This window comes from Heterocephalus glaber, unplaced genomic scaffold, assembly GCF_053883595.1.
Source record: "Heterocephalus glaber isolate CG9 unplaced genomic scaffold, H.glaber_assembly_v1.0 deba00001509, whole genome shotgun sequence".
NCBI lineage: Eukaryota > Metazoa > Chordata > Mammalia > Rodentia > Bathyergidae > Heterocephalus > Heterocephalus glaber.
Window position 1 is genome coordinate 31,099,845 of NW_028258325.1, and position 27,614 is coordinate 31,127,458.

At 44.1% G+C, this 27,614-nt stretch overlaps 1 protein-coding gene across 6 annotated transcripts in view; it reads left to right on the plus strand.

Annotated features, from left to right (window-relative positions):
* The window catches only part of Tbc1d1 (TBC1 domain family member 1), a 234,372-nt gene that overhangs the window by 151,663 nt on the left and 55,095 nt on the right, over positions 1-27,614 (plus strand). For 2 of the 6 annotated variants that reach the window (XM_004867684.4, XM_087187450.1), the window contains 6 exons: positions 500-628; positions 2,056-2,142; positions 5,640-5,920; positions 7,994-8,161; positions 8,732-8,851; positions 10,209-10,348. In XM_004867684.4, coding sequence (XP_004867741.1) covers positions 500-628; positions 2,056-2,142; positions 5,640-5,920; positions 7,994-8,161; positions 8,732-8,851; positions 10,209-10,348 — 925 coding nt within the window. The remainder of the gene's footprint in view (positions 1-499; positions 629-2,055; positions 2,143-5,639; positions 5,921-7,993; positions 8,162-8,731; positions 8,852-10,208; positions 10,349-27,614) is intronic. The other 4 variants (XM_004867686.4, XM_087187451.1, XM_004867687.4 and 1 more) reach the window with 2 other exon arrangements.

Consider the following 27,614-nt stretch of genomic DNA (forward strand, 5'->3'; position numbering starts at 1 on the left):
CAGGAACTTGCGCTTGTGAGGCAGGCATGGTGCCACTGAGCTAAATCCCTGGCCCAAGTGATTGCTTTATTTTGAAAAGCTAATAATAGCTACTTTCATACTAGAGCTCAGTGTTTTTTGCCTGTTAATCTCACAACACATTGTTGTGATTAGAGGCAAGTAGGCTCAGAAGAGGCAAGAGGCTTGCACCAGACCACACATGGAAAGCCACAGATCTCTGACCTAGATGCAGATTGTGAGTTCTAAACTACTTTTACTGACCGGGTTCAGAGCATACTTCCATTTCACTCTGGATTGTCAGAGCAACCCTTTGAAGGCAAAATGATTTCTCACATTTGAAGCCATGCCACTCAGGAGCAGATAGGTTGCGATCACAGATTCAGAATGACAGCCTGGTTTCAAAAGGTACATCCTAGAGATTCCTCATTTTCTTAAAAAACAAAACAAAACAAACCAGAAGCTATAAGTGACTTAACTTTTTATTCTTTCCCTTTTCCAGACACCACAGATTACAGCAGAGAATATTGGCAGTGAATTACCAACCAATGCTCCTAGATTTAGGCTGGATATGCTGAAAAACAAAGCAAAGAGGTCTTTAACAGAGTCTTTAGAAAGTATTTTGTCCCGGGTAAGTAGGATAATTTCTTCTGACTTAAGTAAAATGACTTCTGTTTTTTTGCTTGCTTATTTCTTTTGAGACAAGGTCTGCTCTCACTATGTAATTCAGGCTGCCCTTGAACTTGCTGTGATCCTCCTGGCTCAGCCTCCCCAATCCTGGGATTATAGGCATGTGCCACCATGCCTGGCTCTAAATCACCGTTTAAGTGAGCGTAAGATTCAATTCTATGCTGTATGTCAGTGTTTCTCATAGATTATAAAATATTTTGGTATTATCTACATTTTAAATTGTTTTTAGGTTGGTCTGGGTTTTAAAAGAAATATTCTGGACTCATATTTTAAGTGCTTTGTCTTTCAAAACATTGTTATTTCTTGGTCAGTCCCTAGGAGAGCACAGATTAGATACAATGGGCGTGGGTTCTGGTCTTGCTAGTATTGCTAAGGACACCTTTTAAAACCAGTTACTATCAGCTACTGTTGAGGTATCTAGAACTCTGTACCAGGAGTTTACTATTTGACCCTTGGGCCAAATCCCACCCACCTCCTGTTTTTCTGTTTTTGTAAATAGAGTTTTATAGAATCACAGCCACATCTACTCTTTTACCTGTTATCTAAGGCTGCTTTTGTGCAGAAATGAGTACTTGCCATAGACACTGTATGGCTCACAGTAAATGAGGTGTTTGCTACCTGGCCCTTTATAGAAAAAAAATTGTCAACTTCAGCTCTGTAGGAAGAACAGAGAACACATATCCATCAGTATAGTTGTTTTATAAAATCACCTCCCATCCTCCCACCCCCACTGTCCCATGAGTGCCTTGATGGCACTTGTAAGAAATCAAAGTCTGATTTTTTTTTGTCAAAGTTTCACACCTTTCTGGAGCTTGCAGTGTCTAATTATAGTTCTTTGTGATTTTACAATAAATTTTCTTTGAAACAAACATTTTATTTAGTTAAAGTTAAAATGTATTTTGTTTGAGGATATTTCTGAAATTTCGCAGCATCCTCTGAAATGATAAAAAATAGTCCATTTACAAGACCAAGGTTGGGGGAGCTACATTTGAGAAAAGCTCCCGTGGGCATAGAATACTGGTTGAGTGACATACAGCTGGCTGTCCTGACAATGTGTGTCTTAGGGGAGAGAGCAGTTGAGTGGGCTTGCTTGAACAGCTGCTTTTCTTCACAGACAGTTGTTTTTTGTTCCAGCCCAACATCACTGCCAGGTGGTGACTGACCCACAAGGTGAACATTTTGGGTGGGGAGGTACTTAAAAAAAAAGATGACAGAAATACTGATTTTTCTAATTGTATATGTACATTTAGTAGCATTTTTCAGTAGATGCATTTTTCTTGAGCTTATTTAAATAAAGCAAGCTTCCTCTAGCTGATGACGTTTTAAAGGTCTCCAGGGTCATAATTGTACTCCCTTTTCTTTATGTAGGGTAATAAAGCCAGAGGCCTGCAGGAACATTCTCCCAGCGTGGATCTGGACAGCTCTATGTCTAGTACATTAAGTAGCACCAGCAAAGTAAGCATCTTTCTCTTTATATGACACCCTGAACAAGCCAGTCAAAAGGTCTTGCTCATTTTCTGTCTACAGAGTTATCAGAAAGAATAGAAAAAGCCTCATAACCCTAGTCATAAAAAGTGTGGTGCTTCTAGACTCCTTGCCACAGGTGGAAGGCTGGTCATGTAGTTACCATAACATGAAAGCTTTACATAAAAAAGCAGATGGCCATTCCATAAACAAAGAAACAAGATACAATTTTATACAACTAAGATCTAATTTGTCATAATGCAACCAAGGGATTTCTTTCCCTGGTAAACTTCTTTCTTTCTTTTTTTAAATTTTATTTAATTTTATATTTTTTGGGGGGGACCGGGAATTGTCTACGGCCATACCACCCTGAGTGCGCCTGATCTCGTCTAATCTCGGAAGCTAAGCAGGGTCGGGCCTGGTTAGTGCTTGGATGGGAAACTTTCTAATAAAGTAATTATAATTGGGAGAACCTCAAAAGATGGTTTGTGAATTCAGAGAAGTAGACAGCTTCAATTTCTGAAACTTTATCTCTAAGCTGACTCCTTGCTTATAATTAAACATTATTATTCTTATTATTTTAAGTAGGCAACTAAGCTTCATTCCCCTTGGCTGCCATTATGACAATTAGAGTGCTTAAGCCAACCATTCTCTGTGGTTTTAAACCTGGGCCTACGTCCTCTTTCTAATATTTTGCTTCCTAGACACTTAATAAGCATATGTGAATGTGGATGGCTTAACCTCATCACTGCCAAGGAGTGGGGTTAGATTTTGTGCTGGGAGGCCAGCTTTGCTTTCTGCAGTAGAAACATTCCCTAATGCAAGAATTAAGAGTTTTCATGGAGGCCAGCTCACCATAGGATTGGTGCAAATTCTTCTGAGATCCCTCTTTAGTTGTGTGACTTTCAAAGTTTTTAGATCATAACCAACAGTAAGAAACATATTTGACATTGTGACATTGTTCACAAATGCACATATCTATACAGATGCAGAAAATTAAAATAGAAACCCACAAAATTAATATTTACTTTGAATAATATGTGATATAGACTGGTATTTTCTGTTCTACTTTGTCTAAAAAATGCAAGCCCCATTACATTGATACTGCTATCTACTAGTGTGTTATATTGTATAGTTCTTGAAACCCTTTCTTAGATAAATATTTCCTAAATTTTAAGGTGCACCTAGAGTGGGGTTCTGGTTAAAGTATAGACTCAGATTCAGTAGGCCTGGGATGAAGCCTGAAATGCTAAATTTCTGGCAAACCCCAAGGCAGTGTGGCTCCTATTGCTGCTGATCTGCAGGTGTCAGGCACCCTTGTGGAATGAGACCCTCAACACTGGCCTCTGAAACTAATCTAGTGGCATCCAGCTGCAATCTAATAGACATTAATTCTGCCCTGCAGTCGATGTCATATGGTTACAGTTTATCTGTTGTATGGAGATGAGTAAGTCCCAGCCCCTTCCCTGTAAGAACTTACCTAGAAGAAGAAAGGTGGTGAACACAAATCACCCAGCATCAGATAGAGTATGGTAGGAGAGACACTGGTAACTTAGATGTCAGAGGTGCAGAGGGAAGGGGAGTTACATTTGGAACCAAGGAAAGCTTGGGAAAAGGAGAGAGCAATGATGTTTTCTCATTAAATCTTGAAGAAAGTATAAATATTACCTGTGGAAGTGAACAAGGAAGAAGGGATTTTAGGTAGCTAGTGTCATTAGAGACACCAGGAAAAAATTTATGTCCCCCTAGTTGGCAATTTGAGTAGTCTTACTGTTTGTTTTATATCCTTCAAAATGCAGAAAATGGGGATATATGCATAGCTTCAATTTCTAGGGTAATTCTGAGAGAGAGATGCACCTTCTCTGAAGGAACCTGTGTGTGAGTCTGTCTTTGGTGCACTTTTCTACATCTTTCATTTCTTCATATTGAGCTGAGAAATTGCCGCGAAAATTAGAATTTTATGTATTTGGATTTCTTCTAATTGGACATGTGGGAGTTGCAAAGACGCTGAAGACCTGAGTGAGAGGCTCTTCCAGTCATCAAATCAAGCTACATTAAGTCAGTAATCTGGAGGGATGTTAACAAGAATGTAGAATAGCTTTACTTGAGATAGGCTGATTTCTTCTCCCCTACCCCCTCTTTCAACAGGGTCTTGCTTTGTAGTCCAGCCTGGCCTTAAACTCACTGTGTAGCCCAGGCTGGCCTTAAACTCATCGTAATCCTCCTGGCTCAGCCTCCTGAGTGGTGGGATTGCAAGCGTTCATCACCACACGTGGCAAGAGATTATTTTCTGTAATGTGTTAAGACAAATTTTTTAATCTCTAAAAGATTCTTCAGAACTATAGTTTTGAATGAAAAATTACAATTATGAAAGTAATTAACATTTTATAATATGTAGGGAATTAAGCTTTTTCTGTATAATTCCTACAGAATTAAATATGCGTACTCTCCATTTAATATAAAATTTTAATTTTTTGAGGTTAAAATCTCGAATATCTATTGTCCCAGAGACCTTCAACTTTGTATTGAATGAACAGATTTTAGATTTTCCGTTCCACCATGACATTCACTCATTCCTTTTCACTATATTTATGTTGATGTATTTATCCCTACTAGCAATTTCAGTAGGGACAAGATGGTACACTTTCTCTCATTTTATATTTTTTGATTTGAAAAATATTGTATACCTCTGTATCCTAGGTACAATGCTAAGTATTGGTTTGTATGAATGGCAGTAGTTTATTCGTTTGAAAAAGCATTGTCTTAAAAGCATACACTATTGAATCATTATTATGATTCTTAATGTTTGAGCAGTCAATAGTGAATGAGTCCTTAAACGGTGTTTGCCTAACATTTTACAGCATCCAGAGTACTAGCAGCTACATATTCTTGCTTACTTCCTGAAAAAGTAAAATAAATTTTCAGTATGCTGTCTTATAGATGAGGAAAATGAGGTACAGGAAGAAGTTAAGTGATTTCCCCGGAATTGTGACAATAAGTGCCTAGAGAGAGATTTTCCATACTCTAAGACTAAAATAGGACACAGTTTTTAACCTCAAGATTACTGAGTTAAATCTCAACAATAGGTCAGAATCAGAGAGAGCCTTGAATGTGGGTAGCATACATGAGTACACTTGGCAAAGAGAAAGAACTCCGGTTAAATAGTCAAGGCAAGTTGTCCAGCACTCTTTAGACTTCTATAAGCAGGGGTAAAGAGTCCTGTGTTGTGGAGAGAGGGAACTATTTAGGACACTGCTCAGAACAGTATGTATCATGGCTTAGTCCCTTCATTCTTGCATCTGGGCACTTTCCTCATTTCTGCAGCAAACTAGTACCTTGTCTCTGACAAGCAGGTATCTTATGAATCTTTTCGTCTTATAATCCTGATGGTCTCTAGGTGGCATTAAAATGTCTTCCAGTACAAGGCTAAGAGACACATAACCCTGCAGTTTGCCTTGTGGTCTGTCTGATCTGCTGTCTCCTGCCAGGAGCTGTGCACGGGGGACAAGGAGACTCTGCCCGTCTCCGAGAGCTCCTTCAAGCTCTGCGGCTCCTCGGATGACCTGTCCAGTGACTCGGAGAGCCATCCCCCAGAGGAGCCTGCCCCGCTGTCCCCACAGCAGGCCTACCGAAGGCGAGCCAACACTCTGAGCCACCTCCCTGTGCAGTGCCCAGCGCCTCCAGAGCCCACTCAGGGGTCTCCAGGAGTCAGTCAGAGAAAGCTTATGAGGTATCACTCGGTGAGCACAGAGACACCTCACGAACGGAAGTAAGATTTGTTGAAAATGTAGAAATTGTTGTGTTAATAGCTGTGGCATGCCTATGGCTAGCCAGGTCTGTGTATTTGAGTGTGCCTACCAGGTGGAGAAGAAACCTGAGTTGGAGTTTACTCTTGGTTTAAAAAGATAAAATAGGGTGTTCTTCCCAGCACTCTTAGAAAGCATGTGTAGAACAGGGGGATGCTTGGTCCCTGTCCAAGTGAGTGTTGGCCTGGAGCAGGGGAAGTGAGCAGAAGCAGTGCTTCATCTGTGCAGTGACTCCTCGGACCATGTGAGACACTGAACTTGGCTTCTGGCCTTGAGGAAGCAGGCGAGCAGATGAGCACCTGAGGCTGGCTGGAGACCTGAGCTGCGGCAGGATGGGGCCATGGTGTGCGCACCAGCAGGATGGGAGAGGGCTGTGTGGACACAGGCGTGGACCCAGAGCCTGCAGACTTTTATCTTGAGCTGCCTGTGCCCTGGGCTGATCTGCTGAACAACTCTGTGTCACAGACTTGGAGCAGGTGTTTTCTGAAATTTCCATCACTGAGACTTCTAGATTTTTCTAACAAAATTTACGGATTTTAATAATTGGGCTCAAATAAACAATTAGAAGGATGAATAATATGGTGACAGAAGTTTTTCCTCTTCCTTCTAGGTCCCTTAATGATTTTTTTTTTCTTCTTTTAGTGATAATTTACTCCTAAGTGCCAGAGACTATAAATATAAATGACACAGAATTGTCTTTTGTGTGTGTAGGGGGGTGCTGTGGATTGAACCTAGGGCCTTTACACTAAACTACATCCCTAGCTCCTTTTTTTTCTTTTTTTAATTTTAAAATTTTGAGAGTCTCACTAAGTTGCTCAGGCTGTCCTCAAACTTCTGATCCTCCTGCCTCATCCCAGAGAGCTGGGATTAAGGCGTGTGCCACCATAACTGGCAAAATATCTTTTAAAATAATTTTAAAAGTCTTTTAAAGTTCCTTTACCTTGTATGAATGAATTAGTGCTACACCTGTGTGTGGTTCCTGCCTTCCTTTCTCTGGTGACACCAGAAGCCCCCAGGCACGTGAGTGTAGTCCGTGCCGGGGATGGAGGGGCTGTGCAGGGCTATCTGAATTGTTTCAAGAGAAGTAGAGACACATTAATCCCCCTGGTGTGGCATAGGAGAGCCAGTCAGCTTTGTTTTCAGAGACCCATTGGAAATGGATATGGTTCTTTTGAATTCAGCTGGGTAACTGTGATCACAGGAGCAGGACATTCTCAGAAGCTGCTTAATAAGTGCATTTCAGAGACAAGCGTGGCCATGTAAGTTTCTTGCGTGTTTCCTGACACCCCGAGTGCACCACACTTCTGTGCTGCCTCACCCCTGCCACCTTCTCTCCTCTCTTTTGGTGTTTGTGGTGGTAACAGAACCGTCCACCTGGAGAGCCCCACTCTTCTTACCAAGCCTGTGGGTGCACACAGGACACGGGTGGTGACTGTACTGCTTGTCCTTTCTCCCCTGAGAGGGTAGCTTTGTAGTGGATCCTGGCAGACACTGGTGAGGGGAGGAATAGGGAAACTGTCTGTCTGTCTCTCTAGAATGGCCTGTTTTTTCTTTCCCTCTGAACTCTCTTCTACAGGAAATACTGTAAGACATTGAAATGCAAGGCAGGATATTGTTTCTTTTAAAGGGAAATTTATTTTTATTTTATTTTTTGGTACTAGGGATCGAACTTGGGTCCTTGCGCTTGCGCAGCAGGTGGCGGAACCACTGAGCTAAGTCCCCGGCCCCAGGGAAATTTTTTTTTTTTTAAACTTTGGAGTTTTTCTTTTTTCTTTTAATTTAAAATTTTTTTCCGGTCAGTTCCCAAAAAGGAAATACAGGAAAAAGTGTTATTAGGAGCACAGACAAGTGGGAAATGATCAGGATTGGGAATAGCCTCTGGCTTGCTCTGTTTTTACTGGAAACTGCTTTGCTAGCTGGGCAGAGATGAGGGAGAGGGGTGGGAAGTCCCCTCCCAGTCCCTGATGGCCCCTTCCCTCCAGTTCCCTGTTTCCCTCGCTCCTCTAACCCCTGTGCTTTTTCTACTTGTCCTTTAGCTTGGACCATCCATCTGTGGGCCAGTCTAAGCGCTGCTCAAGGCAGCCTTCACATCCTCCTCCTTCTCCTCCTCCTCATCTTAACCCCTCTGCCTCTTCACCAAACTTTTTAAAATGTCTAAAACATAATTCCAGTGGAGAACAAAGCGGGAATGCTGTGCCGAAGAGGTGAGCACGCTCACATGGCCAGATCAGTGTGATTGTCCTCGTGGGGATTTCACACTGCCCAAGCATGTGCTGCAGCATGAGGAGGTCCTAGCGGGAGGGCCAGCCACGCTTGTGTGTGTGCGTGTTTGTTCTTACTGTTTTCAGCTGTCATTAGAGCTGTCTTAATTTACTGTTAATTCTTGTAAAAGTATGAAAAGTCTTGATGGCAAGCTTTTCTATATCCTGCTCCAGGGTATACGCACACTGCATTGAGCATGCACACTGCCATTTGTGCCGTATCAGAAGCTTTCTGATTAAATTAGAAATTCTTTTTTTTTTCAGTTTGAAAGGAAGAGTCCTTTGGAAGATAGACTGATTTTTTTTTTTAAATCATTGATCTCATTCATTTAAAATGAAATTTCATTGGCTGAAAATGAAAGTTTAAATCTCATTTATGTATTATTTCTTACTAAGTTGACTGCTCTTAGCATTAGAACAAAGAAAAAAATTTTTAATTTTGAAGTTTGTATTTTATACTTTGTGTGTTTGTATATCTTTATCCTAAAACTCTTTTCTCAACCAAACTCTCAGCATCTCGTACCGTAATGCCCTGCGGAAAAAACTTCATTCTTCCTCCTCTGTGCCAAATTTTCTAAAATTTCTGGCTCCTGTAGATGAGAATAACACCTCTGACTTTATGAACACAAAAAGGTAGGGCTTACTTTAGATATATCAAACCTGGATGTTATAAATATTGAACTATTGCTAGATATATGGGGATATTTTAAGTGTTCTTTTGCCATTTAAAAATTACTTTGACTAAATTTGTTGTATGTCTGAACTTATTCTTTTTTCTTTACTGAATGTCATTTTTTAAAACATGTCATCAACCTGTTCTCTGGTTTATTAATGTTATCTTCAGAGGACAAAAGATAACCTGAAACAGTGCTGTGAGAGCAGTGTGCTGGTTATTGTGAAGCAGGAAACAGTGAGGACCCTGGCACAGATAACTCTTTAACATGAAGATAGGAGCAAAAGCAGCTTTTAATGATGCCTGCGGCTCAGCGAGTGACTCCTGTCAGTTTCAGGATCCCTGAATAGAAGTGTGCACTTGCGTATATACTTTCTTTTTACTTCTATGAAGCTTAATTCCATTGGAGTTTCCCTGGGAATATAGCAAGCAGGATTTACACAAAGCAGAGCAATGGAGAGGGGGGAGCAAAGAGTTCTGGCAGGACTTTCTGAGTCCATTATGCTCTTTTGATGACAGATTACAGAAGCTGTCATGGCTGCTCAGGTACATTCTACCAAGAGCATGGTCACCTAGTTAACCCATAGTTGCCTAATAACACAGTTAACTTATAGTTACCCAATTACATATGGAGGGGTGGTCTCCTCTCTCAAGTGAGCCTGTGGCTGCCTCCTAGATAGGGAGGAAGTCTGAGCCATAGGTTGGGGCCATTGTTTCCTTGTGGTACATACTTGACAGAGGTCTCCGCCAGATGGTTGTGCACGTCTGAAGAAAATTGGTGATTAGTTCATATTTTAATATGTACTGACAATTACGCTTTATTTTATAGTTTTTAAAATGCATTTTAAAGTAGTCGTCCCTAGCAAGTGCAACTGCATAATTATTGCATTGATGGTTCTGTGTAATTAAACCACAACTTTTTTCTCATTATTTGTAGCAATCATAGAGATGTAGGCCTGTGTGGAGGAAATATTCTCATACATGGCTAGGGCAGTTTCTTATTTCAAAAGTGTCACCAAGAGAAGCCCAATTGGAAGTTATGCTCTGTGGAGCATATTTCTTAATACTTTTACAGTAGAAATCACTTTGAGGCATGCAGTCTTGCTCTTCTTGTGGAGAGTGTCCTGTAAAAATGCAGTTCTTTAGGAGTATTGGCCCACTGTGAGCTTGATGTAACTTCTCTGATTATCAAACTGTTTGTTTATACAAAGATAATTCATAATTTAGTGCTTTGTATACAAAGCAAAAGTTAAGCTAAAGGAAGAAACCCTTTCACACCTCCCCACCAGTCCTAAACCAATGACTTTGCAATTTTAGGGATTTTGAATCCAAAGCAGACCACCTGGGAGATGTGGGGGAGACCCCCGTGAAGACTCGGCGGCACTCGTGGCGGCAGCAGATCTTCTTGCGTGTGGCCACCCCGCAGAAGGCCAGTGACTCTGCTGGCAGATACGAAGGTAAGGCCACCCCTGAATGGAAACCAAAAGAAGCATGCATGTACCCAGAGAGGCCCAAGGGTGGAGAGCCAGCCTTTTCTGAGTTGGTCACAGGGGTGAACTTAGGGAAGGACTCTAGAATGCATTTAGGGTGATTACTAAAATAAGTGGAAGAGCTGCCTGGTATTTGGGGTGGTAGAAGCCAGGGCTTTGGAGCTTACATTCAGATCTCAGCCTTCCGGCACAGGAGCTGTGAGCTGGAACATGTTGTATGATTTCTCACCTGTAATCTAGGGTTTCCTTATGCCTTTGGCCACGTGATGGCATGGTGTCATTACTGACACATTTTTTAGAAGTATTCACAATGCTGGGAAGAAAATCATTGACTCCAGTGATGGGAAGTCCCCTGTGCTCCTGGCCCTCTGCTTCTCTTGCCTCAGCCCCTCCACAGGGGGCACGATGGCTGCCACTATGCCAGCTTCTTCCTGCAAGTGGCTGGTGGGGGGAGGTGCTATTCCTGTGGCCAGTGTTCTGATTTCTCTCTGCCAGCATGAGCAGTGTGTGCATGCTGTGCCTCCCTGTCCCAATGCCCAGAGAGAGGCTCAGCTCCTGCAGAGAGAGCCCACTTCCTCCCAGGTCCTAATAGCACTGCTTGAGGGGGTGAGGGAGGAGAGGGAAGGCACAGGGACCTGAGGGAGGCTGTGGAGGAGGAAGTGAGCTGTGAGCTGGGTCTGAAGCAACAGAATGGCAAGAAGCCCAGAGTATGTACAAGTTTCAGTGTGTAAGAACAGTGCCCTGGAGTGTGGTAGCCAGGCCGGACTAGAAATGGTTGTGGAGCTTGAACTGTGATGGTTTAAAAATGCTTAGTGCTGTGTCTGGGATGTGGTAAGGGCCATAGGTAACATATGAAGTGGCCTGTTCCATCTTAGAACAGTTCTAAGCCTTTGAAAGAGCCTCCTTAGACTGAGCTGAATCCTGCTCTCTGACATTCACCCTGCTTCTGTTCTGGCTTCTGAAGCCACACAGAATAAATTTGCACTCACCTCCTGTTCTTCAAGTGACCAAGGATCTTAGAAGACACTGCCTATCCTGCATCTCTTCTCCATGTTAATTGCCCTTGTGACTGTCAGGTGCCCCTCTGGCCAAAGTCCTATCCCCTTGTTGTCCTCTTGAGGAACCTTGAACTAAGCATGGTGTCCCCAGGCCTCTGGCTCATACAGAGTGTCTTTCCTGCTACTGAGCTGTTACTGTTCTGTTGCTGTAGATTTAACTTCATAATTTGTTTTTATTTTAAATAATTAGCTCAACATTCTTGACTCTTACTGTATCCTGTCCTTTGGGTATGAACTACTTGAAAGTTGAATTGATTCCTTTCTGCATGGAGGAGCTTTTTGGTCAGTTCTTCTCCCACAAGCACTTTGTGCCTGTGAAGTATTTATGAGTTTTGGTCAGTCTTTTGGGGGCTGTTTTGAGCCGTGATCCTGGTAACCATAGTTTGTGCACAGTTATGTGCAGAATTAATGAGCATGGCCTTTGAGACTGTAAGTAACTGATAAAATACTGAACAGAGCAGGACCTAACATAGATGCTGCTTCTCCTGTTCCTAAGTGGAATCATCACAAATTCATTACACCCCAGAAGTTAAGCCACTGTCTCCTGCAGAAAAATGTCCTGAGAGACCCCTGTCACGCACTAGTGAATGTTGCTGGATGTGCCCTTTTCTCTCTGACCAAAGCTCCTACACGTGTCCCTCACTCAGATTGTACCCAGCCCTTTGCAGGCGCTGTGATCCAGGCTCCATGTCCCCTTGGCCACCCATCCCACTAAGCACTGCTTAAGAACACTTTTGCTAGGAGGTTCTGCTGACCAGTTTTCTATAGCACCTTCTCCCTACTACAGGTGGACATTCCCAATGTCCTTGTCCTAATATTTGCACTGCTCTTAGCTCCTTGTGACACACACGCACATATTTATTCCTTTCCCTTATCATTGCTTCTCCAGTTCACTCAGGCAGCATGGCTTTTACAGGAAGGCAAGTCAGTTGCTCAGGTTCTTGCAAACCTAGAATTTGTAACCCAGTGACTTCTCACTCCCTCCTTTGCCTCCCCTTTCTCGTATTACATGGCCTTTCTGTCCTCCTTTCAGCAGAAAAGAATGTTGTAGAGTTTCTGGGTGATGTTGTAAGAGTTCCATGAGAGAGTTCCATGAGAGAGAGAGAGTGACACAGAGACAGACATGTAGGGAACAGGGGAAGGGGACATTACCAGAACCTCTGCAGTAAGTCCTAGTGTCCTGCGAGCCACGGCAGCACACGGCAAATTACAGGAAAGATAGACAAATGAGACTGAGAAGAAGCTGAACTTTGGGTCTGATCAGTGCTGTTTTGGGCGGCAAAGACAAAAGCCCCCTAGCTTGTAGCACTTTTTATTTAGTACATGGGGCGACAGATGTAAGAAGTGAAAATGCAGAGTTCAGTACTTCACATTGGGATAAACAAGGTGTAAAAAGACTGGGGGGCAGTGGAAATCTAAGAACAATGAGGAACTATGCAGATGAAGATTTGGTTCCTCCCTGGCGTCTCCTGAAGGTGTGGTCTTGTCCTGGAGTATTACAGCATCATGGGATCACTGAGGTCTCAGTTGTGACCTGAGGCCAAAATGCAATTTTGTGTGGAATGTCGTAGCTGGCCTGTAGGCAGGAGAACTAGGCCTACTCAAATGATTTTTCCCTAGAATTATGTAGCATTGCTCCCAACACAGACAGACAGACAGACAGACACTAAAAGGATTTGAGACTGAATTAGTGTAATAATGGTATTATGGGGCCAGGGATTTAGCTCAGTGGTGCTGCTGCCTGCCTTACAAGCAGAAGGTTCCGAGTTCGATCCCCAGTACCCCACCCCCCCAAATAATGAGTATTATGCCCTTTTTATACCCTCCTAAACGCTTTACATAAATTATTTCCTTTCCTTCCTAGTCACTTCTGAGAGTCAATTTTATACATCTGCCCATTTTACAGATGGGGAGGGAAGGCTTGGAATGGGTTTGGTCATATCTCCTGCACCACAGACCTCATGGGGGCCAGAGGCAGGAGCTGAGCTCAAAGGCCTGTGCCTTAAGGCTGCAGCTCTGAAAAGCACAGGCCTTGGGTTGCACCAGAGACGCCCAGTGGGAGCCATGGGGTGTGGCCCTCCTGGGCTTCTGTGGAAGGAGCACCACCCACGGAAGGAAGTTCCCTGTGGGCTTCTTCCTGGGGCAGGGGCTGGGTTATCTAACTTGTCATCTGGGCACCACCACCAAAGGGAAAACTTGTTGCTGTGCATTTTAGAGCATGAGCTTGCCTTCCTTCTGTTGCCTCCCTCCTCTCGCTGTGATGGGTTTCTGCCTGTGACGACTTCACCAAAATCAGGTATCTCTGTCCTCTGCCACTATCTGTTCCCCATCCTCAGGGCATGGAGATGCAGGCTTCTTGGTAGTTCCCCACATGTCCCCGTGCAGCTCTTCCATATCAAGAGACAGCTGAGGAGCCCCAGCTGGTTTCTTTCTCCAGAGGTCCTTGCTTTAGCCACACTGTCCCCAGCAGAGCATGCCCTGTTTCCCTGCGCAGGCAGATCTGTGGGCAGCTGAGGTGTTTGTAGCTAAGCTGGCCCAGCACCCATTCTGACTTGGGGTAAAAGATTACAGGTGTGCTGGTAAGAAATGCTCTTAGAGCCAGGCCTGGCGGCACACACGTGTAATCTTGGCACTCAGGAGGCTGAGGCAAGAGAATTGCTGCGAGTTCGAGGACAGCCTGGGCTCCATAGTGAATTCAGTGCTGGACTGAACTACTTGGAGAGACTCAGTCTCAAAAAACTAAACAACAAAAATAAGTGCCTTAAAAACCGTTTGAGATATTCAAAGTGACTGTTCCGCATTAGTGTTCCGATAGTGCCAACTTCAGTTAAACAGACAGGAAATCTTACTGTTTTTCCTTAGGGTGGAAAATGTTGGTGCCGTCCCATCCATCTCATCTCACTTGGAACACACTTGTAAAATAGACTACCATTAAAACCCATGGTGTTTACCTGGTAATAATGGTACTGCTGAAGGAGAAATAGGGCTTTCTGTGATCTAGGGTTCTATTTTCTGTAAATGAGGTAAAACCTGGAGAGAGAGAGTGTTAGTGATTAGGAGCATGGTTCCAACTAAAAGGAAAGAAAGAGAAGAAACTACAAAGTCAAAATCAGTGTGGATAGAAGTGGAGAATTAGACTGGGCCAGAATTATTTCCAACAGAACTAGCCTGTCCTTTACTCAAGGATGTGTACAAGCTCCCCGTGAGGTAATTAAGTTGCAAGAATAATCCAGATTTTATGTTTTGGAGATTGATCTGGAGAAGGCATGAAGTTAATTCATTTATATTTCTGTGTCTAATAAGATCAGGGCAAACAGTCCCAAATCCATTGTTTTGTTTATTTTATGTGTGTATATATGTATGTGCGTGTTTCGCAATGCTAGGGATCGAGCCAGGAGCCCTGAACACGCTAAGCAAGTGCTTTCTTATACCCCAGGCCCTGTTTCCTTTTTACTTCAGCAGTGACCAGTTGGTTTTTTGTAAGAATTCCAACTTTGCTGGGAAAGTCTGGGAGGGCTGTTTGTAATTCTAAGCCTTGCAGGGTGAGCCTGTGCTTCTCAAGCTGTAGGTCAGGTGTGCTGCACATGCTGTGTGGAAGGGAAATTGAGTGATAAATAGCAGTGGTCCCTGGCCTTTTTGCCACCCAGGACTGGTTTTGTGGAAGACCATGGCAGGTAGGGTGAATGATGGTTTCTGGATTCGATTCCCATTGGAGCACGCAACCTAGATCCCTCCCATACTTAGTCCACAATAGGGTTCACGCTCCTATGAGGACCTAATGCCGCTGATCTGACTGGAGGTGGAGCTCAGGTGGTGATGCCAGTGAGGGGAGAGGCTTTATATACAGGTGAAGCTTCCTTTGCTCACCTGCTACTCAACTTTGCTGTGCTGCCTGCTTGCTAACAGGCGATGGACTGATACCCAAGGGTTGGGGACCCCTGATAAATAGAAGACCACCAATTTTTACTTGAAGACGGCAAGGCAAATATTTTTGTCATAAAGTAAGCATAGATCATGAAATAGATTGTGAAAAGCTGCACAGAAGTTTGTGTGTAAAGCTGTAGGCTTTACAGCACTGTAAGTTTGTTGTGGTCCCTTATGGCTGTTGTCCTAGACATCTCAAGAAAGCATGTTCTCTTCTGTGTGCTGTGAGGTTTTGCGTGAAGTACTTCTGTCACGCTGAGCATTTAGAAGGACCATACTTGGTAAACTATTCACTCCACAGGGGATGCTATCAGGAGAGTGCTAGTAAATCCCAGCAAAGCCGCTAAGGGTTAGGGGTGCTTAAGGCTGTGTTCTAGTGTACAGCTCAGGGCAGGCTCACTGCTGCGCTGCATGCAGGACAGTGGCTCCTAGGGCCCTGCAGCCTCCTGCTCATTTTCAGAGCCTCACTGTTGAGCCCCGCCTGAGGCCTTTGCTGAAGCTTAGCACCCAGGGTGCTCTCTCCCTTGGATGAAGATGTGAACACATTTGTCAGTTATGAAGTGGTTTTGTCTAGATGCCAGGTCAGAGCAGTGTTTCATAAGTGTGGGATCTTTGGGGGATCCTCTAAAAAGGTAGATTCTGATGTAGTAGATCTGGGAGCTTCTGAGCGTCTCCATTCTGACACCATCCCCACAGTGTGATGTTGCCGGTCTAATTGCAGTAGCAAGATCTGGGAGCCAGGGCAGATCTCATCCACACTTCTAGTCCTAGTCTAGGCCTCTAAGTCAGCCTGCACTGGGTCATATAGGTAAACTCAGGTGATCTCCAAGGATCTCAGACTTCAAAGCTATGTCATCATTGACCTGTTTTATTTTCCATGTGCTCTTCGGGTTGACCTCAGGGCCTTGCACATGCTGGATAGGTGCTCTATTTCTGAGCTACACTTCTGGCAATCAGTGACCTTGTTCCAGAAAGAGTTGTGCATCTGGAAAAGCAAAGAGCCCCTGTGGTGGGAAGAATGCAGTGATAAAGAACATATGATATAAAAAAAAAGCGTGGTGGGGTGGCACATGGAACCAAACCTACAGTGCTTTGCTACTCTGCTGCCATTTTATTTCCCAGAGAAACTTTGTCTCGTGGCTAGTACTGAGAACACCAAACATGTGCAGGGTTTGCTTTCTTAGCCATGGATATTAAATTGTCAGGCCTGTGAACAGTGCTGAAAATCAGCTTCTGACTAGATGTTTGCCAGTGTAGACACGCTACAGTTTCTTTTCCTGGTACTTCATACAAAAGAGCATTCTGTTTTTAAGAAATAATTCTTCAGGCTGCTCCCAACTTGGGACAGTGGAAAATTCTTTTATTTACCTCTGTGTGCCAGGGAACAATTTTAGTCTTAGTCTAATACTTTTCATTTAGGCATTTCATCAACAATCATAGCTTTTAGCCTTTACAAATCTTAGGGAAAAAAAAGAGAAAACCTTCTCATATAGATAAGAATGATTTATTGGTCTGAAACCCATTGTATAAGCAAATAGTCCAGCAAGGCCAAAGTTCAAAGGTGCTTTGTGTTGTAAGTGTAGCTATGTCAGCATGTCCCCTTTATAGGAAGGGTAAGTCCAGTAGGTTAGATGTTAGATACAAATGTAGGGATTAAACAGTCACAGCAAAACTGAAGTATGTAATCTGAATCTTTATGATATTTTAATGTTATTGTGGAAAAATGTAGAATGTATTTTATGGCTATGATTTATTTGTGCTATGTAGCTAGATTTTCAGGAATTTAAATGCTTTGGGAAATTTTAATGAATATTATAAGCAGAATAATGACAGGTAAAAGTTTGTTGAAAAATGTAAGAACCACTGTGACACTTGTGTCTTCACCTTTTTGTTTCGATGGGTGTTGTGAGCTTTCACTGGGCCCCACAATCACCTGGAGAGATTTTTTTTGGCGGGGGGCGGGTACCGGGCAATGGAACTCGGGACCTTTTGCCTGTGAGGCAGGTGGTGGAACCACTGAACTAAATCCCCGGCGCCTGGAGAGATTTTTTTAAATATCCAAGCTAAACCTGTCCTCTGTCTCGCTAAGTCCTGAGTGCGTGGATGGGCCCTCAACAGGAATTCTTTCCCTTTTTTTCCTTTTTAAATTCCCCCTAGGATTCTGACGGCTGCTACTGGTGAACCTGTCCTGGGAGGGTGCTTTGAGGCGCTGTCACCACTTGGTGGCAGTGTTGCACTCTTGTCTCAGTAGCCCTGGTTTCTTTCCAACCCCAACAAAGTGTGCTCGCTTTCTTTTTTTTAAATGTTTTTGTTTTTGACCTTGTCGTGATATTTATATTTTTTTCCCATTCGTAGCTTATTCGAATAGAGAGCTAAGTTCAGAAACTGAGATGTTTCTTTTTTCCCAGGGTTTTGTGGTGTGGTCAAAACAAGGAAGAAAAAAATTGTCTCCAATTGCCAGAGAGACCTGGCTTTTTAAGATTGTTTTTAATTCACTTTCTGTCTAACTTTTCTTTGGTAGATAAGGCCCAGGTTTACAGTAAAGTATTATAAACCAGCATCTGATTGTTCATGGACTTCTGTAGGTAAAGTTTGTGGACGTTTCCTCCCGTGCTGGCTTCTTGGCGTGTCACTTCAGAAGTCAGGCAAGCCACAGAGAATGGCAGGATTTTTACCTCAGCTTGCTGTTTTCTGCTTGTCAATGTTGTTGGCATTGATTCAGTTTTTCTGGTGTACCAGTGGGCCTTAAACTGCCATTCCTGACACTTTCTGCAAGGGCTGGGGCCAGGGCTGGTGAGTGAAGATGACATCTTGACCACTGTTGCTGGTTGGAGGGTTTCAGGGGCTGAGGGTGCAGGCACTGGGGGTGCTGGGCATGGATGGGCTGGATTTGAACCCTTGCCCTCTCCTTATGGTGTTGGTGGCCTCGACGATGCTTACAGCCCCTGGCTGACAGGGAGTTCCTCCTTAGGCTCACCTGTCCCCACAGTGTTTGCCTGTGTGCTCGAGGACGAAGTTTAAAGTGGAAGGTCTTGAATCTGCAGGCACCAGGGAACCATTGAAGTATTTAAATCCAGGGAATGGCAGATAGTTTGAAAATATTTCGGGAGTGTCTAGTCACTTTGTCACTGGGACAAACAGGCAGCACCCACAGCTTGAAGGAGGAGAGGCTTATTTTGACTCACAGTTTCTAGAAGTTTTAGTCCATAGTCGGCTGGCTCCAAGGCAAGAAGGCATGGTGGAAGGGCCTGGGCAGAGGAAAGCTGCTACGTCAAGACCGCCAGGAAGCAGAGAAGGAAGGGAAGAGCTGGGGAGGGAGATTCAGCCTTCTGGTGATGCTCCTGGTGAGCACCTCTTCCCACCAGACCCCTCTCCTAACAGCAGCTCAGCTCTGGTGCCCCCATAATCCAGTCACCTTCCAAGCACTTGAGACTTTGGGGACCATTTTAGCTCTAAACCATACCGGGGTAAATTGTGTGGGCCTAGCTTAATACGAAACAGCCTCAAAATCAGGGCTGGGATGAGGATGAGGCCAGCAAGTTGCCTGCATGTAAAAGGCGGCTGGGACTCTGCAGGTGCCGACCTGGTGCTGCCGGGTGCCCAAGAGGGAGCCTCTCATGATGCATCACACTGCAGGAGCCTGCAGATCCTGGTCCTGCCCCCTCGCTGCTGTGCGCTGTGCACCCACAGCCTACTTGGGTATCAGGGGTGGGGTTACCTCTGAGGAGGGATTCCTGGCCGGAAAGCTTATTTTCGTTTGTTTAGAAAACAGCTTCATTCAGATATAATTCATATTCTGTACATATTTAACAGCACACAATTCTGATTGTAAAGTATACCTACAGGATTGCGCAACCATCCCCACAATACAATTTCAAAACATATTTGTTCCTCTAGAAGGAATCCTATAATCCTCACCACCACCAACCCCCAAAACAATAGCTAAGCTACTTTTGTCTCTTCAGATTTGCCTGTCCTGGACATTTCTTATAAATGCAGTCATACAAGATGTGGTCCTCTGTGCATGGCTTCTTTCACTTCGCCTATTCCCAGAGTTCATCATGCCGTAGTATGTCTCAGCACTTCATTCTTTCTGTGGAGATTAAACTTCCATTGCATAGGTTTACCACATCTTGTTCATGTGTTTACCAGTCGATGGGTTTATCACACGTGGGTTCTTTCTGCCTTTCATTTGTTAGGAATTATGCTGCTGTGTACATCAGTGTAAAAGGTTTTTGTGGATGTATGTGTAGAGAAGGCTATAGCCCTGGGGCCATACCTCAGCTGTAGATTGCTTATCAAACATGTTTGAGATCCTAGGTTTAGTCCCTTGCACTGCGGGGGCGGGGGGGGGGGGGAGAAGTTTTAAGTGTGAGCTGGCTTTGAAACTTGCTACTCTTCTGGTCTGGCCTGAAAGGGAGGTGCCTCAGGCCCTGGTGCTGCCCTCACTAGTGCGTGGGAAGGGTGAGGGGAGCCAGGTCCCCCGGGAACCTCCTTCACGACTTACCCTCCCCCCCTGGGAGGCAGCCAGAGGTCTACAGGCTGGTGGCATTTACACAGAGCTGCATTTCTGTCCGTTGTTCTCGAACCAAGTGTGTTCCAGGGGCCCCTGGAACTTGGGAAATGCAGTCTGATTCTGGAGATTGAGTCCTCCTGGGTGGAACCCTCAGGCCCCAGCAGCTGATAAGCAAGAGTACATCCTATTCTGAACTAAACTCTGACCCGAAAGGCCTGAGTGATTGTTAGTAAAACAAGTTTGAAACATGGAATGCATCCTATGGCAGATCATTAGCCAACCAAGCTTATTTTCTTTGAATAAAAATAATCAAATGTTAATCATAGCCATTGTAATTATCCTTGCCCTGACCTAGGGCATTTAATGTCTATGCTTCTGCACAGTTAAGCTAGATTCTCATATTGTAGGTATCACTGCTCAGTTTTTAAAAGATGAGGCTAGGAAGATTGTATAACGTGCCAGTGACTCCCACAGCTCTTAGTTCACATAGCTAAGGTTCAGATCAAGTCTGCTTAACTCTAAATCCCATCTCTTAATCACAGAGATTAACTGGTCACCATCTCAGGAATAAATTATTGGAAGAGTTTTGACTGATTTGCTCACTTAAATTAGTGCTTGTGCAGTGACAGGCTGTGTTGAAATGAGAGAGCATATCTCATGTTGGAAATAGTCTAGAATTAAATGCTAACTCTTGCTCGTAAAGCACACATTTGGGGCATTCCTGGCAATCCTAAAACTGTAGCAGAGTTAGAACCTGCCTAGTTGAATGGTTGCTGTTATTTACATTTATTTGAATAAAAGCACATCATCTCCTGGAGGTGGCTGGGCTGTGCGAGGCCTGCCGTACACGGGCTAGCAGCGCCCGGCTTACAGCTGTTGGCACATTCGGGGAGTTCTTTGTAAAACATTCTGAGATAAAGCCAAGGGGTGCATTAAACTGCTTTCTAACCAGATTTTTTTTCTCAAGTAAATTTATCACTCTTCTATAAATGAAAATATTTGTAGCGTGAGTCCTCATAAGATTTTAAATGTCATTTACAAAAGCAGGAACACTGTAATTATGGTCTTGCATAATTCTGAAAATGATCTGTAGTACCAAACTATGAATTTTATACCTGAGACAATAGTGGGTTTTGCGCAGAAAGCTGAAGAAGTGTAGTTCGTTTCCAGGCCAGGTGCTTTCATTTGAGGACTCTGGCAGCAGCACAGTTCTGGTGATGAGACATTGTGTCCCATGTTAGCTCAGCTGATCTGGATTCCTCTTACCAAGGGGACATTTTCTTCTTCCCACTGGGTACCATCTTTTCTTTTTTCTCTCATAGCAATTAGTCGACAGTGGTAGAGCAAAGCTGGTCCCGTGGCTCCATGATGTAACCAGGAAGTCCAGCCCTTTCTCTCTTCCTTCTTTGTTTTCGCGACTGCCTCTACTGTCAGCTTCCCCTCTATTTCCAAGCAGAACAAACAAGGAAGCTTCAAGGGGGAGAAGGTGACCCCTCCATGTCCCCAGAACAATACTGTTGCAGAGGCCTAGTGCCATCCTTTTCACGTCTCATTACCTGAAACCACATCACTTGGCCACTTGCAACCATAGTGAGACGAGGAGATGTTGATTTTTGGCTGAACACAGTGCTGCCATGTCCAGTAATTGGGGAGAAGGGATGGGAAGGTTTCAGAGGGCCGTAGCACTGCCTCTGAGGAATGCTGTGCCTCTCCCTGCTGTGCTGGGCTCTGCAGGGAGCCATCATTTTGCACAGATCATTTCTGTGGCCTAGAAAGCCTCTCCTGCTCCTCTCCTCCCCACAACACTCAGCCCACAATGCTTTTATGTCCCTACCCACTTCTAAACACTGACATACTTTTCCATATTCTTTTCAGGCCACCATTTTTCTCCTTCCTCATGGGCATCATCAGCTGCTCCACTCCAGATTTCCTTAAGGGCTCATATTTGCTCCCGTTGCAGAGTTTCTTACTTTGTCTTGGGGTGGTTTATATCAGCCTCACATTTGCACTGTGCAGCACAGTAGTCACCAGTCACATGTAACTCTTGGAACTTAAATGTAAACTAATCATACTTCAGTGCAGTAAAAATTTAGCTCCTCAGGTGCTCAAGAGCCACATTGGCCAGGTGCCACCGTGTTGGAAAGCACAGTTCCAGAACATTCCCTGAAAGCTCTCTTGGACACAGTGCCTGAGGTGTGAGCTGTGTGAGAGCCTCTCCCCTGACTGAGGTGCGGGCTGCAGGCCGGTGCGCGTTCTGCTCCCTCCTAACTGAAGCAGTGAACTTCAGGCAGAGTCAAGATGTTCTGCAGCCCACACTGCTCCTGAAACAGCACTGCTGAATATGTCAGAGGTATGGAGTGCACCACTTTCAAGGAATCTGAAAAGCAGGAGGGGACTTTGAAAGTCCTCGATTGCAGTTCCTTGTTTTACAGATGAAGAAATGGAGGTTCTGGGGACAGGACCTGCTGCAGACTGCCAGGAATCTTGGATGTGTCATCTCTGCGTTCATGTCTCTTTCCATAAGACCATAACTGATTGCACATCATCAGCCTGTTGTTTCTCTGAGCCTGCTCTGTTCTTGCCTGTTAAACCAATTCCCTGTTGTGTGAGAGAAGAAGTTGTTTTGCTTTTTAGTTCTCCCCAAGTGAGCCACTGCAGGTAGGCGGTGCTGAGGGAATGTGCAGGAAACCTGAGTGTGAGCCTGTCTTCACCAATGATGGTTTAGTTGCAAGAATCAGAAAAGGACTCAAGCTACTTAAGAAGATGACTTTAGAAATCAAGATAAGGGAGAGCCCTGGGAACTAGGAGGTTGGCAGGAGCCAGGCTGTGTCTCTGGCCCTCTCTCTGTCTCGTCTTTATTCTCCACACCAGCTTGCCTGTCCCTATGACAGTCCCGCCAGCCCCCATATCTGAAAGCCCTCCGAGTTCCAGAGGCACCTGGCTGCCATTCTGTGTTTTACATGCAGCCACGGCTGCTTCCCCAGGGAGGGGTGGGAGAAGTGTGGCACCACTGTGGCAGTAGGACCCAGCCTGCTGCCATCTGGCTGTGGGAGGGCGGACAGGCCAGAGCAGGGGGGGAGAGGCGTAGACTCCCTCCGTCACCGTAAGCTGGTGCAGTCTCAGTAATTTTGTCACTTGCCATCCAAAGGCAGAAACAGGACAGTGAAGCAGATGAAATTATGTGTGGGGAAGTAGTGTAAATTCCTCAGTACTGGAAAAATTTAGAAGCTGGCTGATATGTCAGGAACCAAGTTTATTGGATTGTTGCTATTGTAGTACTGGTGATTGAACCCAGGGCTTTGCTTATGCTAGGCAAGTGCTTGACCAGTAAGCTGCATCCCCAGCTAGACAGACTTTAATTGATATATTTATCCAGTAATAAGAATTTGGGATTCTTAGGGCAAAATAGTTGTTGTATGGCTTAGCAGCCAACAGTAGTCAAGTGCTCCTTGGGGAGGTGAGACTGGGGAGGCCTCACCACTCCTGCTTCAGTCCTGCCAAGCCACTGGGGACAGAGGAGCTGGGGAGGACAGCTACACGGTCTCGTCAGTATGAGGACCTGCCACAAGGTGCGGGTCACAGGTGGTGCTTGATTTCTGCTGCTTATGTGATTTTGGAGTCTTCACCAAATAGAAAAAATATTTATTGTAATTAGTCAGATTATACTATGTATAAATAACCTACCCATGGAGAAAAAAATACAAAGGAAGAGTATACCGATGGTCTATAGAAATTGTGATGGCTAACGTTTTCCGAAGTTTTTTTTCTTTTATTGGCAGTGCTGGGGGTTGAACTCAGGGCCTTTGCACTGACCTACATCCCCCGCCCTTTTAAATTGTGGGCCAGGTTATCAGTAAGTCTCCCAGGCTGAGCTTGGTCTTGTCATCCTCCTGCCTCTGCCTCCCAGAGTACTAGGGTTCATGTATTCCTTTTTTAAAAAAAATGTATAAGTAGCTCGAGGTGGAGCTTCCTCTTCACTGCCAGACTTAAGCGGAGGCCTTTTGGGTCCCTAACAGGGTGCAGAGCGAATCTTAGGCTGAGCAGTCCAGTCTACACTCTGTGCTCATGCTGAGTTGAGTTTCTCCTGCTGCTGGCCCATCTCCTTCCCGAGAGAGGCAGCCTTGATCTTTCAGTACTGTGGGTCACCCCCACCCCGGGGAGCGGCAGGAGCACGGATCCAGGAGGCCACCAGACTGGGCTTTGGATTTGAGCTCTTCCTCCTATTCCCTGCGTGATCTCAGATAGCTTCCCAGTTTCTCAGAACCTCTTTGCTCAGTGGTGAAATGAGAGGAATATCAGCACTGGAGCCGGAATTAAGAGAGAGAAAGCTTTGAGTGTGTCCAGCACATTAAAGGTGCTCTGTAAAAGAAACAAAAACAAAATGTATAATGTAGTAACATTTTGATAGTAGGAAAAACTAATTTGACATTAAGAAAGCATGGCCAGGGCCAGAGGTTTAGCTCAGTGGCGCCAGCACCTGCCCGGCAAACACAGCGTCCTAAGTTCGATCCCTGGTTCCACAAAAAAAAAAAGCATGGCCAGCAATTTAGTTCAGTGATGCCACTGCCTGCCTTCCAAGCGCAAGGTCCTGAGTTCGATCCCCAGTACCAAAACAAACGAAAAAACCACCAACAACAAAAAGAAGGCATTTGGAATACATTTCATCTTCCTATAGAAGACCTTGTCTCCTACAGAAGGTTAACATTGACTCATGTTTCTGTCATCAGTCATGATGTTAACAAGTCCTCAGATCTGTTGCAGATGGAATTGCTTCTCTTGTGTGGGCTGGAACTCCAGGTGATGGCTGGGAGTTCTGTGTAATTATTAAACTTGGTATGACCAGTAATTAGAGTTGAGAAGGTGGCAGCCTTACTTTGCAGAAATTAAGCCCAAAATTTAGAGGTGCTCAGTGTTCTTTGGGAGGGATTTTCATGTTCCTGGTGCTCTCCCACGAGGTTTTCTGGGGGAGCAGAGGTGCTGTCTCATCTTCCATGGCCACTTACTGTCCCCTCTTTCCTAGCAGCGCTGGGGAGAGGGTCTGTGACTGTCCCAGAGCACTGTATTCCATAATGTTCATTGAGATTCCAAATTCTTCTAGGTTCCACAGAAATAAAATTTCAGTGTATTTTCAGATAATCAGGAATTGAGTTTTTAAAAATCCCATGTTGTCTATATCCTTTTATTTGCATCTGATTACTTAAAATACCATGTTCCATTTTCTCAGATAAGTCTTTACCTACAACCTCTTTTGTTGTTGTTTTTGAAATTGTGTTAGATAGGTTAGTCCAAGTCAGTGTGTTCTGTTTCTAAATTAAAATAGTTTGTTAAAGTTTAAACTCTGGTTGGAGTCACTTTAAAGATCCTGATTATACAATGCTTCACTGTTTCTGACAGTCAATCTCAAATCATCAGTGATGTGGAAAAAGCAGACCTAGCCCAATGGTTATTTCTAGTGGCATTATGGCCAAGGTCTGGGCGTCTCAGCACGGGGCTTTCTCCTTTCTGGCTCCTGCCCTGATGTGAGCTCCAGTCCTCCCTGCCCCTCTCACAGCACCTCTAGTCCTCATCTAACCATCTTACTAATTACCATCAGAAATGAGGGCCAGGGATTTAGCTTAGTGGTTCCGCTGCCTGCCTTGTAAGCTCAAGGACCCGAGTTCGATCCCTGCTACCAAAAAAACAAAAACAAACAAAAAAGAAATGGGTTCATTCTCATCCTTTTGCCACTTTTTTCTTTCTAAATGGCATAGTTCCAACTCTTCTGGGGTATGCATGTCTGAATTGGTTTTGTCTGTGTCTCTTGGATACAGGGTATAAAGGTTCTTTTGTTAACTTATATACTTCTGACTGAATACCCAAAGTCTGTGGAGCTTAATAAATTCTATTTGATATTGCCAGAAACCAAGGTTTGGAGCTTTTCATGTTAGAAAGTAAAGGGGGTCGTTATCTTGTGCCTCATTTTACAATAAGACTGAGGCCCATAGACCACATTACCCACAGGAGTCTTCCTTCGCCCTATATTTAGGCATAGCATCGAGTGTTGGCCAAATATGGAGAAGCCTGGTTGGAGCACTGAGGTTGAGTGGCCCTGGGCTTTGGGCTTGCTGACCTGCCTTGGTCTCTTGCTTTGTAAGATGGGGCTAGCAGTAACCCAGTCCCTGAGCAGCAGTATTGCAGTATGCATGAGAATTGGGTTTAGATAAAGCAAAAGTGTAAGTCCTTAGAAAACCACAGACTTACAGAGAGACACGTGTCTACATGCGGAGGAACAGGGATTGGGAATGTTTTGATTTCATGTTTCAAACTGGTATGAACTTTGGTAGGGTATCCTGGGATCTCCGGTGTCCTTTACACCAGGCCTCTTTCCTTGCACACTCATCTTTTCTGAGACCCAGAGTTTTAAACAGGGTCCCTACAAGCTCTTCTCCATTGAATCATTCCAGCCTGCAGCCCTTGGTCTTCTTGGTAAGTCATAAGGTGAAGTAAGTACAACTCAGTGCAGGTTAATAACTCCCACTGTGATATTTCTCCTGATGTCTTCTTGCCACTTGAGGGAAAAGAAGTCACGCATCACTTCAGAAAAGACCTGAATGGCTGGAGAGTCAATGTAGTGTCCTGGTCAACAGTATAGATTTTTAAATTTTCTAAAATTATTTTTAACTCTGCTAAAAAAACTCCATATAATCTGAAATTGCCATCTTGGCCATTTTTAAGTGTTAAGTTCAGTGATGTAATGAATCTGAACATTTTTATCTTGTGGAACTGAAATTCTGTATCTATCCAACCACTGTCCATACCCTCTGCCTTCAACCCCACACCAGCCCCTGGCAGCCACTATTCTGCTTTCTTTTTCTATGACTTTGGATACTTTATATGTATCTCATTCAAGTGGAATCATGACCAGTATTTGCCTTCTTGTTTCTGGTTTACTTCACCTAGAATAATGTCCTCTAGGTTCATCTCTGTTGTACCATATGACAGGATTTCTTTTTTAAAGGCTGAATTACATTCTCTTGTATGACTATATCACAGCTAGTTCATACACGTAACAAGCCATGGACATTTGAATTATTTCTTGGCTATTTTGAGTAATTCTACTATGAACGTGGATGCAGATATTGCTTTGAGATCCTCCTTTCCATTCTTTTGAGTATATACTCAGAAATAGGACTCCTGGATCATACAGTACTTATATTTTTAATTTTTTGAGGAACTTCCATAGTGTTTTCCATAGCTGTTCTATAGTCTTACCAACAGAGCCCAGGGGTTCTAGTTTTCCTACATCCTCACCAATATTTATTCTCTGGTTATTTCAACAGTGGCTTTCCTGATGGGTATGAGGTGATATGTCATTGTGGTTTTGGTTTGCACTTCCTTGGTGATTAGTGATGTTAAGCACCCTTTCATATCATGTTGGCCACATATGTATTACCTAAATGTCTATTCAAATTCTTTGCCCATGCTTTAATAACATTGGTTGTGTTTCTGTTATTGAGTTGAATGTGATTCTAAATCCAGTCTTCCTGAACTTAAATCCTGGCTCCTCTGTTTAGGGGCCATTTGGCTAAGAGCGGATCCTTGCCCTCCCTGTGCGACAGTGTCCACAGCTGTAACAGAGCACAGTAATAGTGCCCACCACGTACAGACAGGCATGTGGGGCCAGTTGGTGGAAGTTGTTGTCATATAATACATGCAGGCAGCCTGCACACATTATATGTAGGGTTTTAAAGGAATT